This window comes from Dendropsophus ebraccatus, chromosome 7 (assembly GCF_027789765.1).
Source record: "Dendropsophus ebraccatus isolate aDenEbr1 chromosome 7, aDenEbr1.pat, whole genome shotgun sequence".
Taxonomy (NCBI): Eukaryota; Metazoa; Chordata; class Amphibia; order Anura; family Hylidae; genus Dendropsophus; species Dendropsophus ebraccatus.
In genome coordinates, this window is record NC_091460.1 from 41,558,058 (window position 1) to 41,576,426 (window position 18,369).

The 18,369-nt window shown below is 41.2% G+C and overlaps 1 protein-coding gene across 1 annotated transcript in view; it reads right to left on the reverse strand.

Annotated features, from left to right (window-relative positions):
- The window catches only part of EVC (EvC ciliary complex subunit 1), a 65,041-nt gene that overhangs the window by 27,148 nt on the left and 19,524 nt on the right, over window positions 1–18,369 (reverse strand). Inside the window, exons 5-9 of the mRNA XM_069977399.1 lie at window positions 15,585–15,669; window positions 14,825–14,923; window positions 12,541–12,678; window positions 10,644–10,802; window positions 8,662–8,878 (exon numbers count right to left, since the gene is read on the reverse strand). Of these exons, the coding sequence (XP_069833500.1) occupies window positions 8,662–8,878; window positions 10,644–10,802; window positions 12,541–12,678; window positions 14,825–14,923; window positions 15,585–15,669 (698 nt within the window). The remainder of the gene's footprint in view (window positions 1–8,661; window positions 8,879–10,643; window positions 10,803–12,540; window positions 12,679–14,824; window positions 14,924–15,584; window positions 15,670–18,369) is intronic.

An 18,369-nucleotide genomic window follows, 5' to 3' on the forward strand; every position in this document is an offset into this window, starting at 1 on the left:
TGTCTCAGATAGAATCTTTCCAGACTTCCAGAATCTTTTATTTTTGAAGCCAACAGCAAGGCCCTTAATCCTGGAATGGATACCCGCATGCCAGCTAAAATGCCTCTTAGGTCAGTGATATGCTACTGACAGTTCTCCAGAACTCAGCTCATGGTTACCATCACTCTGGCCTCATCTGGAGTCTTTAAAAGTAGGGATACATATGGGTTGTATATACAGGGGTGGACTCATCTGGATTTTGAATGGAAAGGAGTCATGTTTTAGGGTTTAAAAATAGGGGTTCTTGTCTGTGGTCTATTTACAGGCGGTACTGGTCTGTGGTCTGTAAATAAGGAATTTCAGTTCTGTGGTCTGTATACAAAGTAGGCTCTGAGCTGGTTTCCATATATTATTAAGGTGTCTGGTCCATGGTCTGTATCCATTTAGTGTAGTTCTGTAGGGCTGATATGTACTTTGTGCCATAAGTTGGAGCGTATACTATATAAAAGGGGCGAGCATAAGGAAGACACAATTAATTCTCATGGTATTGTTGGCTGCATAGCATCGGTGCCACCCTTCAGCAGGATGCTTAGATGTGCCCTATGCTACTGTACAGGTCTCACATCCCTAAAGCAGGCATTGATAAGGATCAAATTTTCTTAAGAAGTTATGTTCTATGCTACCAACCTAATGACCGTAAGTCAGACCAAGCACATTGACCACGCACCATTATCTGGGAATATTAGAGTGAAACATGGTAGATGACATGATCAAAATGGCTCCACAGACCAAGCAAACAAAAACTGCAAAAAAACATAGATTAGAAAAAAAAATTAAAAATTCCCAGGACTCCATATGAGGCTCGTGTTTATACCGAAAACTGACTGTAATGATTTCCAGCAAATACATCAAGGGGCTTGTAGCTCATGGGTTTTTCTAATTACCATCCCTTCCATTGCTAAGAGCAAATACATTTGGCTATTTCTACGTTATGTTTATTATGTATCTTACGGACAACGTTCCCATCCAATTTCAGTCCTTTAATTAGTTATGATATGGGACTCGCGGCTGCCTAGACGGATATTAGACCAGGGGCTGTCTCCTTCATGCTTAGTCAGCTACGCGACCTTAAATTATCTATTCCACTTAACCAAAGACGGCTGTAAACAAATAACAGGACATATCTACTCTGTAATTAAAGGGGATCTTTAGCAGATGAAGTTTTCCTGGAAAAGTTCTGACCCTTCATCTTCAAGTCTTCTACTTCATCTCATTTAATGTGTGTCTTCCAGATTCTTAGCTGGCTATTTGTTTTATTAATCTCATGTAAAGAAGATGTAGCACCTAATGTTTATTCACTCATTGAATTCAGACACGGAAACAGATAATTTTATATGTTCCTTTATGCCATCTTGTCAGAGCTGCTACAACAACGTGTAGAGATATGTTTTCATCAGGGATATGGACCATAGATAACAATAGTCCGGAGCTGACTCGTTGACTTCTATGGGAGAGTTTTCTATTCAAGCTCTATGACCTGTACAGAGGTCAGTGTGCGGAAGGAGGTGGTCTACGACCATCATCTATTGTGAATGACCTAATCTCATCTAATATACACTCACCGGCCACTTTATTAGGTACACCTGTCCAACTGCACGTTACCACTTAATTAGGCATGTAGACATGGTCAAGACAATCTCCTGCAGTTCAAACCGAGCATCAGTATGGGGAAGAAAGGTGATTTGAGTGCCTTTGAACGTGGCATGGTTGTTGGTGCCAGAAGGGCTGGTCTGAGTATTTCAGAAACTGCTGATCTACTGGGATTTTCACGCACAACCATCTCTAGGGTTTACAGAGAATAGTCCGAAAAAGAAAAAACATCCAGTGAGCGGCAGTTCTGTGGGCGGAAATGCCTTGTTGATGCCAGAGGTCAGAGGAGAATGGGCAGACTGGTTCGAGCTGATAGAAAGGCAACAGTGACTCAAATAGCCAACCGTTACAACCAAGGTAGGCAGAAGAGCATCTCTGAACGCACAGTACGTCGAACTTTGAGGCAGATGGGCTACAGCAGCAGAAGACCACACCGGGTGCCACTCCTTTCAGCTAAGAACAGGAAACTGAGGCTACAATTTGCACAAGCTCATCGAAATTGGACAGTAGAAGATTGGAAAAACGTTGCCTGGTCTGATGAGTCTCGATTTCTGCTGCGACATTCGGATGGTAGGCTCAGAATTTGGCGTCAACAACATGAAAGCATGGATCCATCCTGCCTTGTATCAACGGTTCAGGCTGGTGGTGTCATGGTGTGGGGAATATTTTCTTGGCACTCTTTGGGCCCCTTGGTACCAATTGAGCATCGTTGCAACGCCACAGCCTACCTGAGTATTGTTGCTGACCATGTCCATCCCTTTATGACCACAATGTACCCAACATCTGATGGCTACTTTCAGCAGGATAATGCGCCATGTCATAAAGCTAGAATCATCTCAGACTGGTTTCTTGAACATGACAATGAGTTCACTGTACTCAAATGGCCTCCACAGTCACCAGATCTCAATCCAATAGAGCATCTTTGGGATGTGGTGGAACGGGAGATTCGCATCATGGATGTGCAACAGACAAATCTGCGGCAACTGTGTGATGCCATCATGTCAATATGGACCAAAATCTCTGAGGAATGCTTCCAGCACCTTGTTGAATCTATGCCACGAAGAATTGAGGCAGTTCTGAAGGCAAAAGGGGGTCCAACCCGTTACTAGCATGGTGTACCTAATAAAGTGGCCGGTGAGTGTATATACTGGTGTCACTTTTTATTGTAATCTGGTCTGTGATGATAAAGCTGTAAGATTTCAGGAAAATAGGAAAAAATAGGCCATTTTCTGATTATTCATTTACTTTAAGGCCGGGTTCACACTATGTATGACACCGGCCGTTCTGTGACCCGGCCAGGGCACAGAACGGCCGGTGTCAATGAAGTTTTTCCCGACCAGTACTGCAGTACCGGCTGGATGAACCTAAGTTCTTTATATTTGGAATGCGGGCACGTTCTGGTGTGCCCGCATTTTAAATCACCATAGCCGACAACGTAAAGTGCGCCCAGAGCTGCCCATTACATTGTCTGCACTGCGCTTAGAATCATGCACTCCGGCTGGGATTCCATAGAGTTTTATGCAGAAACTGTGAACTTAGCCTAAAGGTTCCCCCCCACGGTCTCGAGAATAGAGCTCCCTAGTAACCAGTTAGAAAGAAGCAGCAGGTTGCACATGCGCACAACCTTTCCACTCATTCTCTATGGGAGATGTGGAAACAGTCAAGTGTTTGGCTGTTTCCAGAAGCGCCCATACAGAACAAACTAGGTATGAGCGACCGCTTCATTCTAATGAGAGACTAAGGTCCCTGTCCCAGAGATCACAGGGGGCGCCAGCATTCATATCCCCCTCAATCAGTTAATACTTATCCTTTGGAGAGATGATAACTTTTTCTGATATGAGTATCCTTTTAAGGCTCTTAAAAGGGGCATCCTACATAAAAAATTTTTTTTTTTTTTTACTGGATGGAAAATCACAGAGGTAAACTATAAAATAGGAGGCCAAAAAGGCCTGTGTTGGGAGTTTGATACAATAACTGTATACATGAGGAGATTTCCCCCACATATACGGCAAACAGATTTGTGAAAATAAACTTAGAGATATTCCGGCCAATAATGGGTAATGATAATATTTGAACAGATCTATATAAAGATGAAATGGTCAGGCTGGATTTTGTTTAGGCAATTATTAATGATTAATGGCTGAGCTGACCAAGGGATCAATTATAGTTGGCCTCAAACCCTTAACTCCTAAAAACTAACTCATTTATATAGATTGCCACAGTTCTGCTAATGTCTAATGGTCTTAAAGGTTCAATATTACATCATTTTCCTCATTGGCTCTAAGTAGCTATGTTACTAAAAAGAAATCAACTTAAAAAATCCTTTCCATAAGCTCTGGTTGATAAAGAGAAATATATTCAGCACATATGACTAGGGTTGAGCGAGCACTAAAATGCTTCCGTTGAGTAATTATACTCAACTCCCATTGAAAATAGACGTGTGTATTTAATCAGGTGCTCCTTGTTTGGCGGAGCGGAGGGCGCCTGTTTAACCTATTTAATTTTTTTGTATATATTGTTAATTGAAAGGATATTTAAAAGAAATATACAAAAATTAGAACAAAAATTTTATTGCAGTTAATTGCTGGCATACCGCCCAAGTTCTTATTAGCCTTGCATAAACATCTTGTAAAATGTGTCTTGCACAGCATCTGGTAAAACATAACATGCTGTGCAGCTGCTATAGTATTAAACAATACTTACCTGTCCGCACTCATCCTGATGCCCAAAGCACCGACTCTGGTCCTCCACTCAGTGACAACCCACTCAGCCAATCAGTGCAATTTCCCGTGATTGGCTGAGCAGGCTGTCACTGAGCAGGGAACCAGAGTTTGAGCTGGAGGACATCAGGAGGAACATAGACAGGCAAGTATGGCTGCTTTATTGTTTTTTTTTACTGTGAAGGTACCCCTAAACAATTTCCTGACATCATACCGAAAGATGATGCTGGGAGCTTCGAAACGGTTTAAATATTTGTGTTACTGTACTGACACACTGTGTGAGTACAGTAGACCAAATATTTTAAAAGCACCCCAAAGTGCTTGGTCGAGTATAGAGCTCAATAAGGCACCCTGATGTTTGACCGAGCACGCTCGCTAAACACTACTCATATTATATTGATATATACCAATTATTAATACCAAACACTAGCAACATGAAGAGAAGTTGTCTAAATCTGACAACCCCTTTAAGTAATATGACTGTCTTACGGATACATTACATCGGACACACTGTTTCTAAGAATCAAGTGAATTTTTTACTCTCTTTCCAAGTGTGTTGAAGAAAATAACCTCTAGCTGAAAATCCATGAGATAATCTGATTAGCTAGCGAATACCTAAAGCTCAGCGTCTTGAAAATGCTGAGATTCAGAGGAAAATAATCACCACAAAACGACAGGACTTGTGAGATACTGTATTAAAAATACAGTTTTTTTTATTTTTTTATTTAACAGCTGCTTCCTATAATTCAGCTACTATTACTTCATTTAGCTGTTTCTTTCAATCTGAAAGTTTCTGGGGGGGGGGGGGGGGGAAAGAACAGCTACTTTCTTGCAAAAAAGGCACCACCCCTGTCTCCAGGTTGTGTGTGGTACTGCAAATCAGTTCCATGAGGAGAAGTTGTCCAAATTTGACCACTCTTAAGTAATATTTCTACAGATACATTGACATATAGTTTCTAAGGATCAAGTGAAATTTTACCTCTTCTTCCAAGTGTGTTAAACAAAATTGAAATCAGCTATGTTTTTCTAAGCCTGTATAACCCCTTTAAGTTGGATCATGTGATTTCATGATGACCCCCTGGAAATAACATGTGCACCTTTAGCTTTCAATGGCATCACCATCTGTGCCATGTATGATGGACCCTGCTACAGTGACAAAATATGTTAAGATAGCTCAGCTGGGAAGAAACAGGTGACACTGCAGAATCAATGCTGGTAAGTATGCATTATATGGGTAAAAAAAAAAAACCTGTGTGCTTCTTTAAGTTGGCCATACACATTAAAGGCTATGTTCACACTGCGTACGAATCCTTTCGCCACCGTACATGTGCGGCTGAAACTACGGGCGTGGGAAAAATCGACATGTGGCCGGATGCGTACGAACCGCGAACATACGCCCGTAGTACAGTTATGCTTCCCTAGCTTGTTTCGAAGTGATCTAAAACAGGTCATTTACTCGGAAATCTTCGCCCAGCCCCGTAAACCACACAGAACCTTTTGGATCGAAAAATCAAGTTCAATTTGGCTGAAATAAGTACTTTGTACGGGACCGCATGGAAATCCACGGCCGTGAGTTTCAACATTTCCGTCCTCAAACAATGGTCTTGTTCATTTTTCACGGCGCCGTATACGATCCGGCCGTAAGCTCATACGTACAGTAGTGTGCACTGTGCGGGCGTATATCATATATTTTCAAGCGAAAGCATCAACCTCAAAACTATGTGCGTATATTCGCGGTTCGCACTACGGACAGATTCATACGCAGTGTGAACATAGCCTAAATGTTAACTGAACCTGTTTACTTTGTTGTTAACAACGACCATCCATGAGTATTGTGGCCTGATCCTTTTGTTCTAGGATAAATAAATCTCATTAGAAGAGTATGACAACAGGTTATTCCCATTGAAAACACACCAGCTGAGCATACATGTGTATGGGAAGTTTGGGATAATAATTGTCTGCCAATAGTTTGGCCAACAGCTATCCCACTTTTATATGCTGTACTGCATTTGTATATATTTAATTAATTAAAAAAACAAAAACTGTTAATACATGGTATTGTTTGCACAAGCCTGGAGAACCTGACGGTGAGTAGTAACCTCTTGTTCACACTTGTGTAGCTGCCTTCTCCACCAGCGGTGCCTGCGGGGTGTGTGTGTGAGGGGGGGGGGGGGGGGGCATGGGGTTTGATCCTGTGACAGTGGGGTTGCAGGGCTATTCTGTGGCCCCCCCTACCCTCTTGGCGTTTGCTTGGCGGGGTTGGCAGTCGCTGACCGGCACAGTGTTGTTTTTAGTGTGGGCCATAAGACCTGCACGTGGTACATGAGTCAATATGGTTTGATCAAATTATATACCAACATTCTGGCGCTGGTTTTTAAATGCAGTCGAGAGGCCTTAGTGTCCGCCATGGGTGTGAGGTGCAACCACTTTTTCTCTATGTTTGCATTTTACATGTTCTCCTTTCTCTATGTGGCTTGCACTCCTCCCTTGTAAGACCCATGTCGCCCCAATCAGCAGGAAGCACCTGTGTACATATGGTAAGTGCCTCCTCTTTCTACCATTCTACCTGCTGGTGCATTGGTGAGTAGTAGCACCTTGTTCACACTTGTGTTGCTTGGCAGCCGCCTTCTCCACCGGTGGCGACTGCAGGGTGTGGGGGGGCCCAGTAGGTTTGGTCCTGTGACAGTGGTGTTGCAGGGCTATTCTGAGGCCCCCCCTCCCCTGTTGGTGTTCGCATGGCGCTGTTGGAGGTTAATGACCGGCACAGTGTCGTTTAGTGTAGGGACTCATGTGTATCAGAAGACCTGCACGCGGTACATGAGGCAATATGATTTGATTAAATTATATATACATACTAACTTCTGGTTTTTAAATGCAGCCGAGAGGCCTTAGTGTCAGCCATGGGTGTGAGGTGCAGCCATTTTTTCTATATGTTTGCTTTTGCATGGTATTGTTTGGCTTTATGGAGTATTGGCATATATCACAATACAAGGAAAGGCATATATACATTCTAACATCATTTAGAGAGTAGGTGCCATTCAGATAGATAACAAATAATCTAGCCTAAGACCTGGTGGTTATATTAGCAGGTTCCCACTCGATTCACTTCTGCATACAGCCACTGTTTTATTGAAGGACAATAAGTGATATTTTATGAGACACCTAGAACCAGTTTCCTTTTCATATTAATGTCTTAAGGCGGCGGGGGACAACAATTTATATTCCCATTAAAGCATCTTATACACTTCATATAATTATTTAGGAAGCATAGCCGTGATTTATAAATGGTCATTCCACATAAAGCTCTTTCTATCATTGCATATCACATCATGTAGTCATCTACAGGAAGAGTTAATAGTCATCTTCCTCTCTATCTGCGCTTGATATATAAGCAGACATTGACCTCGGTTAAATTGAAGTCACTGCACTGAATAGCCCTGGAGCGCTCAGTCTGGCATCCGGCCTTGTTTACAGAACATGCCAGATAGATCCGCAGATGAGGATATATGCAAACTATATGAAAGTCTTAATGTGCAGGTCAAGATGATCGAAGATCACCTATTTATAGAAGAGATAGCATATAAAACCTGCAAAACCTAAAAGGGAAAGGGTTCTGTGCATAGTACTAGAATATAGTAACAAAATATATGTGGAAACCAACCAGACAGTGGTAGAGGCGGCTGGGAGTGTCACATGTGCATGGATGGTGGCTGCAAGACTAGATGGGGATTCAATGGCTGCAGTACCAATAAAAGGGCTGCCGGGCTCAGGGGCACTGATAGGGGCTGTGAGGGTTACACTGGAGGGAACTGCAATGGCCACATGGCACTGATAGGACCACAAAGTCCACATATGAGGCATACACAGGTCACATAGGGCTGCAAGGGCCACACAGCCATTGACAAATGTGGTTGGCTACCTTTTTGTGTACGTTAACAAAAAGTATACGTTTTGATCCGATTTTTTATAATAGAAGTCAATGGAAAAACGGATCAAAAAGGATGCACACAATTGCATTCGTTTTTGCTGGGGTTTTTTGCAAAAAATGGATAATAAAATTAAAAAACGGGTTCCAAAAACGTAGTGTGAACCCAGCCTGATATGTGATAGATGTTTCTATAAATGATTGGTTGGTTTTGCCCAATTGTAAAATTTGCCCATTGGGCTCAAGGATAAAAAAGGAGCAACAAAAAAAAAAAAACATGTAAAATTACTTAAAACATCATATTAAAAGATAAACATCCCCAGGCGTTTGCTATGAAAATTCCTCAGCAGTGACCATCATCGCCTCCTTACTATCTGACCCTCTCACCTTTGTTATATCGCGACACCTCCTCCCAGAAGTCTTTGAAGAGCTGTGTAAGGTGGCGCTCCTTCTGCTTCATGGTCAGCTTCTTCTTTATTGTCAGCTGCTCCAGCGTCTTGGAGACTGCGTTCAGTCTGCATTCACTTTCCTCCTGTATCTGGTATTTTAAGGATTCCACCACCTTTGCCATGTGCTCCCAGCGGATCATTTTTTCTTGGATTTCCTTTGGAGAAAAAGGCAATAAATTAAAATGATGCTATTTTATTCTTGCTTTTTCCTAATACAGTGTCCTGGGTTTTGTGTTGCGGACTAAGATGAAAAACCATATGTCCCATCGGAACTGGCCCTTTTTGATTGAGCGGCGTTTGGGGGATTTGGGGGACAGTACATTGTTGAATCACCAAGGACTTCAAACACCACTGGTGGAATGTAGTTGAACCTGACCTCAGCTAACACCATTGCTGTGGAATCTGTTGGCGATATACAAATAAATATTATTATTATTGCGTCTTCATTCTCCTGTTCAACGGGGTCCCCACTCATTGTAAAATGGACTATCAGGTAATTTCCCAGAAGACCCCTTTAACCTTTTCAGCAGCACGTGATCTCACTAAGAGCCACTGTGATGAGCTAGTGGGTAGAGATCGCTGCAGCAGGCCATGCTAAGCATATTCCAAGGGGCAGCTTGGATCAGCCTGAATGTAACATTTTTAAACATGTCTTAGCTGGAAGTTAAAGGCTAATTTAAAGGGGTAGTTCAGCAAAAAAAAAAAATTCTTTCAAATCAACTGGTGCCAGAAAGTGCCAGAGATTTGTAATTTACTTCTATTAAAAAGATCTCAAGTCTTCCAATACTGATCAGCTGCTGTATGTCCTGCAGAAAGTGCTGTATTCTTTGCTTTATTCTCTGTAGTCTGGAGAGCAGGAGAGGTTTTCTATGGAGATTTGCTACTGCTCTGGACAGTTCCTGTCACGGACAGAGGTGGCAGCAGAGAGCACTGTGTCAGACTGGAAAGAATACACCACTTCCTGCAGGATATACAGCAGCTACTAAGTAATGGAAGACTAGAGAATTTTTTTTTATAAAAGTAAATTACAAATCTCTGGCACTTTCTGGCACCGGTGGATCAGAATTTTTTTCCTTTTCTTTTGCTGAACTACCCCTTTAAGGCCTTTTAATAGAGATGAGCGAACCTTGAGCATGCTCGAGTCGATCCGAACCCGAACTTTCGGCATTTGATTAGCGGTGGCTGCTGAACTTGGATAAAGCCCTAAGGCTATGTGGAAATCATAGATATAGTCATTGACTATATCCATGTTTTCCAGACAACCTTAGAGCTTTATCCAAGTTCAGCAGCCACAGCTAATCAAATACCGATCGTTCGGGTTCGGATGGACTCGAACCCAAACCCGGTTCGCTCATCTCTACCTTTTAACATGGACAAACATTAGCCAACTACCGCCCCATGTTAAAGAACAGTCAATCAGCCGATGAACGAGCAAATGCACTTTGTCAGCTTATCACAAAGAATGCGCCGGCCTATAAATCATTGCTTGTCGGCAGCATATCCCTCTGTGCAAACAGGTGACGTGCTGCCGACAACGATGAACGTGAACGCCTGCTTAAATGATCCATTGATTGGTAACGCGGCTGCTCAATCTCAGTAAATGGAAAGCTCCGTTCCCATCTGTGTTGTGGTTTCCATCTTTAATGGTGTCCACATGGCAATGAAGGATCTGTGGCATGATGGAAACCAACATCACCCACCAGAAGTCACTGCATTATAATGGAATCTACCAGGCTAGGCTAACTATCAGCTGTCTGTTGTTTTTATGCACATTTTTGCATTAAAAAAAATTAAAATAAATGTGAACAGAGAAGGGCACAATGGGAGTTGTAGTTTTGCAACAGCTGGAAAGCGACATCTTGGTAAACACTTCTATACAATCTAACCTGTATATTACGTGTAACAAGTGGCATAAATTACCATCACCAGCTCCTCCTGGGAATCGCACAGGATGTTTTCGACGATTATCATTTTCAACATCACATTCATCATTATCCTTTCAGCTTCATCATAGGAACACTTGGCTTTGTCGTGAAGTAATTGATGGACGTTCTCAATCTGTTTCCAGAATCCTTCTAACTGTAAGGAAATAATGTATACAGTACCGCTATGAAGCACATAGGACAATGGGTAACAACATGAAGGGGGCTGAGGAAATAGAAAGGCAAAGGCTATTTTATTTTATGCACAACCCAGGCCCCTGGTATGGAGTGTGGGAACCCCCATATTTAGACTCTACAGACTGATTGGGAGAGATTTATCAAGCGTGGTGTAAAGTGAAACTGGCTCAGTTGCCCCTAGCAACCAATCAGATTACACCTTTCATTCCTCACAGACTCTTTGGAACAGGAAAAGTGGAATCTGATTGGTTGCTAGGGGCAACTGAGCCAGCTTCACCATGTTTGATAAATCTCCCTCATTGAGTGTAAGGGTACAAACCCACTTGACGTATTTGCTGCGTGAATCAGTCTTAAAAATAAGCAGGCAAAACGCAGGTTGGCTTTATACAATTGTTCTGTGCTAAAATACGCAATTGCGTATTTTTGAAGCGTGAAGCTACTTGCGTTTTTCGCACAGGTTGTTAACAACTGATGCTTTGCTAACAACAAGCTTCACGCTTCAAAAATACGCAATTGCGTATTTTAACGCAGAACAATTGTATAAAGCCAACCTGCGTTTTGCCTGCTTATTTTTAAGACTGATTCACGCAGCAAATACGTCAAGTGGGTTTGTACCCTTAAACCAAATTAAGGATTCTACTCACTTGGTAAAAGAGAAACCCTATGTAAACTCCTAGTATATATAACCGTGACTGTCAGGGCATGTGGAGAGTTTTGTAAGACCCTGAAAGCCGCAGCTTGGCCTAAACGTGGATTCAACTATTGTCAATATCAAAAACTACATGTGCCGCAGAGTATAGCTATTATATTAAAGGGGTAGTTCATAAGAAAAAAAAATTAAATCAACTGGTGCCAGAAAGTGCCAAGGATTTGTAATTTACTTCTCTTAAAAAATCTCAAGTCTTCCAGTACTTATCAGCTGCTGTATGTCCTATAGGAAGAGGTGTATTATTTCCAGTCTGGAAAGCAAGAGAGATTTTCTATTGGGATTTGCTACTGCTCTGGATAGTTCCTCTCACAGACAGAGGAGTCAGCAGAGCACCGTGTCAGACTGGAAAGTATACACCACTTCCTGCAGGACATACAGCAGCTGATAAGTACTGGAAGACTTCAGATTTTTTTATTAGAAGTAAATTACAAATCTCTGGCACTTTCTGGCAGGTAGGGGTATTCTGACTGCAGGTAAAAAAATAAATAAATAAACTGCAGAAGCATATAGAATTATTTACCATCATTCTGAAATTACCAGAAATCTATGTGTTTTGTGGATCTGCATCTTCTCTTTTGATTTCCAATAATCAGTTTAATTCCTAAATGAGCAGTTACTTAGTACAATTCCCAGAAAGCATTGTGTCCCCTTTGCTGTTCATAAAAGCCTGCTCATGGCACTCATGCCAGTTCCCCATCCAGAGCTGCTGCAGAACATTTTATACCAGTCTGCAGCAGCTGCTGCTGCTTTCATTTCCTGTCTGCTCCACCACCTGTGGCATTGTATAAACACGCCTAATTCTGCCCTGCATGTCCCAAGAGAGATATATGTGTATTTCAGTAGAGAGATGGTAATTTAGGCTATAGGGACTACACAACTTTTTTCATGGAAAAACATGCTGAAGCCAGTACAATTTGTGACAACACTATGTTGGCGATCTACACGGTGCAAGTGATGGTTTTATTTAAACACAATTTTCTGGACGTACATTTCGTATGAGGTGATCAGAATGTTCTCTCTCCCTCCTCTCAATGTCTTCCATGGTTTGAGACTCCGAACCCTTTTTATGGGATGACTTTTTCGCTGTTAACCTCGTCTGATGCGTCTGTTCAAGCTCCTCCAACTCCTGGATTAAAAAGGATTAAACTGGTTGTAAAACAGACAATGACAATGGTTTTCTATGTTCAGTATTATATTCCTGGTAGAAAGGTCTGTATTACGGCCATAAATATTAGCTGTTGACGTGATCCTTGTGTTGACTTTCCTACAAATAGGGGGAAATCCAACGTGACTTTAAATTTGGGTGCCTCATTAAAGGGGTTTCTCATAGGAATTAATAAAGTTATACTTGTCGGACTCGTCAAGTCAAATATTTTTTGCAAATACACTAATTTAGCAAACTTGCCGCCTCCTCCTCCATTGTTGACAGCTCACTGTCTAGGTTACTAACCACCACTCTGCTCTAAAAGCAGTGGTCAGACTGGTTTATCTATAGCCATAGTATACATATTTGTATATATTATACATTATATACTATATTGCAATACGTGTACATTATAGCCATATATACACCAACCAGATCACTGCTTTTAGAGCAGAGTGGCCGCTCATAACCTGTCAAATATGGGAAGTAACAAAAGGGCATATCAGGAAATGGAGGCAAGTTTGCTAAATGTAAGTGCAAAGATATTTAACTTGGTGTATCACAAAAGTTTAACTATGTTAGTTGACTTTTTAGTTAGTTAATTTTCCTTAAACATTAGATCATCAGCTGCTGATGCTGCTCAGATTCCACTTCTTTAATATGTTAAGGACACTTGTTACTTGACACTTGTTGAGCATTATTATCATGCAGATAGTGTGGGCACAGTAAGGATGGGGCAATGGCTATAATACAAGCTAAGGAAAACCTCTGTGGTCTGCCATTTCATCTCGGCATCCAGAGGCAAAGCCTAAAAAGGGCCCTTCTTTTAATTGTGTCTCGCTATGTGTACGGGTTCAACAGCATTAAAGGGGGAATTTAAGGGTAATTTTTTTTGTTTTGGTATTTTTTTTCCCCAAGTACTGCCAATTAAAAAAAAACAAAAAAACAAACAAACAACAACAACTCCATACTCACCTCTCCAGATCACTCAATGCTGCCATTCTGACGGCACCTGGTCTCCCGTCCTCCCACTTCATCCAGATTTGATGTCATCCCAAACCTGCATCACCTGCCTGATCAACCAATCACTGAGGTGATGCACTGATGAAAGCAGTGATTGGCTGAGCAGTCAGTTTGTGAAGTCATCTGAAACAGAAGTCAGTGCATAGGACAGGAGGCCAGGCACCATTAGAATGGAAGCAGTGGGGGAATCAAGGCGAGGCGAGTATAGTTATTTTTCAACCATCTACTGTGTTGTTAATCTACTTATAAGTCTACCATAGAACAGAACTGTTTATTTGTTAGGTTACAACTGGTGCCTGGGTATGGTATTGCATACCTGTCTATCACTCTATTGCTGATCATCAGACATATAACACTAGGTGGGACATGAGGTTTGAACCATATCATCAGTGCAATCCTCCTGGTTATCACTACTATGAGTGCAAAGAAATTGTCTAAAGGCCAGAGATCCCACTCCAACTGCTGTGGCATATGTAATGCTGACTTCAGGTCCTATTAGACAAAACGATTTTTAACGATTACCAATTAACGATAAATGATCGCCAACGAGATTGTTTATCGTTAACTTGAAATTGTTCACCAAATTACACAGAACGTTTGTTACTACTATCATTTACTTTATCTGATTCCAGCAACAGAAGGAACGATTTGGAAATACACTGAACGATTAGTGAACGAATGTGGAATTACAACGAATGAACATTGATTTTAGGGTCAGCTCTAAATCAACGACACACAAACGATTTTTCAATTGTTGACTGCAATTACACAGGACGATCATCGTTTCAATTCGAACGATATAACGGTTTTCTGCACAATAACCATCCCGTGTACAAGGGCCCTTAGTCTCAGCTGCACACTCCTGGTTTCACGTCCCACGCTCACCCTTACATAAGCTGACAAAAACACCTGTATGGACTAATAAGACTTCACCAAGATAACAATTTGGATTTTTATTTTCAGAAACGGACATGTAGCCTATGGGTATGATAAGATTTTCTTCCCACAACTCATGCAAACAATTATAAGAAAGCATCAGCTACATACTGGACTAACACCTAAAAAAAATTATTATTTCTCAAGTCAGAGGAAAATGACGTCTTACCGCCTCCCGCGATGAAATAATGTGCGTGTACAGTTCTCTATCAATCTTCTTCTCCAGCAGTAAGTCGGTCAGGTTTATACGGAGAATCTGTACAAACATCTAGAGCACAAGATTATAAAGAGGAAAAATCAATGTTCTGGTGAAGACAGGGCTCAGGGGTTGCAGCAGAGCAATTTATTCCCGGCTAATAGAGACATATGTTGTGACCTATAGTCTGCAGAAAATATTTTATCCCCAGTTTCAACATCAAATTAAAGGAACAGAACCATGGTCAGAAGATAAAGATTTCCTGTATAGATCCATCGTACCGTTTCATTTCTGTGCTGAAAATACATCATAAGGACATCAAGGTGGATGTCCAGTCTTACAATTTATATGTGTAACTATAGGCATTATGGGTAATGTCTGCTTTCTCCCTTTATTAGGGACTCAGGTTGAGGCTCAGTTTGTCGCCTATATTGTACCCTACAGTTCTGCCTGTTCAGTTTACCTACATAGCACTCAGCAGTCTACTAAAATGCAAATTAATCAGATAAGTGCTTTATGTAGGTGTCTAGCAGGACAAGAGAGACATCAAGTGCTCAACCCTCTAATCACAAGGTGACCGTGCTAGTTCTGTCAAACTCTACACAGTAAAGCTCAAAATGAATTACAGAAAATGTCACTACTTTTATTGGTGTCATTACATAGTTAATAAGGTTGGAAAAAGACAAGAGTCTTCACTATAGCTGAGTAAACCGTAATGTTCAGTTGCACTTACTGTGTATTGCTCTTGTCTAAGTTCAGTATCCAGGAGAGGTAAGCTTTGCAAACACAGACTGTACAGGCACAGCTTCACATCACAACTGAAAGGAGAACACAAGTAAGTGTGTACAATTAGATCATAGGCTTTTATTTCCATACATGCCCCATTCTTACCATTCTAGCAATGCCAGTCCTCTTCAGCAGCACCAATGACCCCAACACAGACTCACTCTCATAAACCAATCACCCCCTCTAAAGGAAAAGTTTTAAGGTAAATATAATCAAAATTCTAATTCTTTTTTATTTTTTTTACATTAATATTTGTTTTTTCATTCTTAAATCTTTTTTCCGTTTTCAGTCTGGCCACTAAATTATAAATAATATGGAATTAGGCCACTCACAATAGGTGGTGGTCACAGCTCTCCTCCTTTCCCTTCATGCATATTGACCTCTGCACGGGTCACAGAGCATGTCAAGAAAACTTTTCTATAGCTGTCAATAGGTCAGCTCCAGATGGCACACGTGACTGCTGTAAAGCATATCTCCAAATGTTGTAGCACATGCAAGATGGCTACCCAAAAAATGCATCAAAAATGCTTCAAAGCATTAATCAATACTGTACAGCTCATCCAACCTAAGGGTAATACAGAGCCATTGTAAGACAGTGTGATTATATCATACATTCAATGGATAACTGAAGTAAGAAAGTCAGCTAAAGGTATCAACTACTGAGGAATCTTAGATTTTACCATTTCTACCTACCAGCTAGGTGCAAAGATAACTATTTCTCCAATATCATACTAAAAACTGTAGATGGACCCTAGATAGGGACGATGTGATACTGTACAATTTAAAAAACTCAATGTGACTATTAATATTTTACTATATCAGCATACCCCTAAGTGAACACAACATCTATAGAAATAATCCCAGCAATATCTTCCTTCTGCCTGATGATAACCAATTTTTCTTTTTATGTCCCATAGAAAAGTCATTCCCACTTCTTTCTTTTACCCCTTACGAGTAGTCGATAAGATCAGCCTCTGACTAATAGGCAACTGGCTGGTGCAGGACCTCTGCCCACTGCTCTCTTGTGTAACAAGCAACCAGGCATGTTAAACACAGCTATTTTCATGCAAAAACGGCACCACCCCTGTCCTCAGGTTGTCCATGGTATTGCAGTTCAGCTCCATTCACTTTAATAGAACCAAGTAACAAAACTGCACCCAAACTAAAGACAGGAGAAGTGCTGTTTCAGGAACAAAATGGCCATGTGTTTTTTTAAGCCCTGACAACCCCTTTAATCTCCACCTCTAAAAGAACTGATTCCACAATCTACAATGCAAAGAACCAACTGTGTGGGAGCCCCCACAAAATAGAAGTTCACAAACACCAGCGCTATAATAGTCTTGCAGCTGTCAGGCTGGGAGTCACCCGCTTCTCTCCCCAAATAAATAACTAATAAATACTAAAGTGCCAAGCGCAAGTAAACATGTACCGTAGTACTATAAGTGCAACAATAGGTCTCTTTTTATATAATTGCACGCTGTATGTCCCTATGAAATGGATAAAAGTGAACTACAAATGAATACTAAAGTGCCAAGCATAGATATTATGAGCTGTAGTACTTAAAAAGGCAATGATAAAACTCTTTTATAGTTGTACGCTAGATATCACTGTGAAATAGATGAAAGTATCTGTAGAAATCGTGCAGTAAAAACTTCATAGGCGTAGTAGTCCTCCAATGTTGGTGGTAATGGCAGACCGAGATCTGGTATGTTGGCGTTGCTCCAAGGTCCAATTATGGTGCAGAAATGTGCAATATTTTTCCCAAGCTGCTTGGATAGGGATGCCCCGGCCGGTGGCTAATCCCCCCAAGAAAAAAAAGAAGGTTCACGGAACCGAGTGACGTCACTCTCTCCCTCTAAGGATTCCCGTAGAGACTCAAAAACCAACGTGTTTCAGCAAAGTAAAGCGTTTGCCTTTGTCTAATTGGACCTTGGAGCAAGGCCAACGTACCAGATCTCGGTCTGCCATTACCACCAACATTGGAGGACTACTACGCTTATGAAGTTTTTACTGCACGATTTCTACAGGTACTTTTATCTATTTCACAGTGATATCTAGCGTACAACTATAAGAGTTTTATCATTGCCTTTTTAAGTACTACAGCTCATAATATCTATGCTTGGCACTTTAGCATTCATTTGTAATTCACTTTTATCCATTTCATAGGGACATACAGTGTGCAATTACATAAAAAAAAGAGACCTATTGTTGCACTTATAGTACTACAGTACATGTTTACTTGCGCTTGGCACTTTAGTATTTATTAGTGATTCCACTAATACCACTTGTAGAGATCAGGAGAAAACTGATTAATGTTTTCTATATGCCCCATGAAACAACTGTAAAATGTAAAAATCCTAGAGAATTCAGGTTTTAAAGTGACTATCAGCTCCATATCATGCTCACAGCTTAAGTGTCTAGAAGGCGTTGCCGAACCTCAGCAGTCACACCCACTCCCTCACCGCCCTGTATGATCAATAGACATAGCTTGGCTTCCAGCACTGAGCCTTGTACGTCAATCAGCTGGTGTGCCGAGACTTGGACCACCACCAATCTAATATTGATGACCTAGCTAACCCCAATAATATAACCCCTTTAAAACCCCTTTATAACCCCTCTGCTCTCTAATAATTCTTTCTAGGTTTAGCAGAGTCTTTTTATGTTGTTGCAAACTGTTATTATGTTTCTGTTTTCACTCGGTTGCATAAGGACCATGAATACATACAGTAACA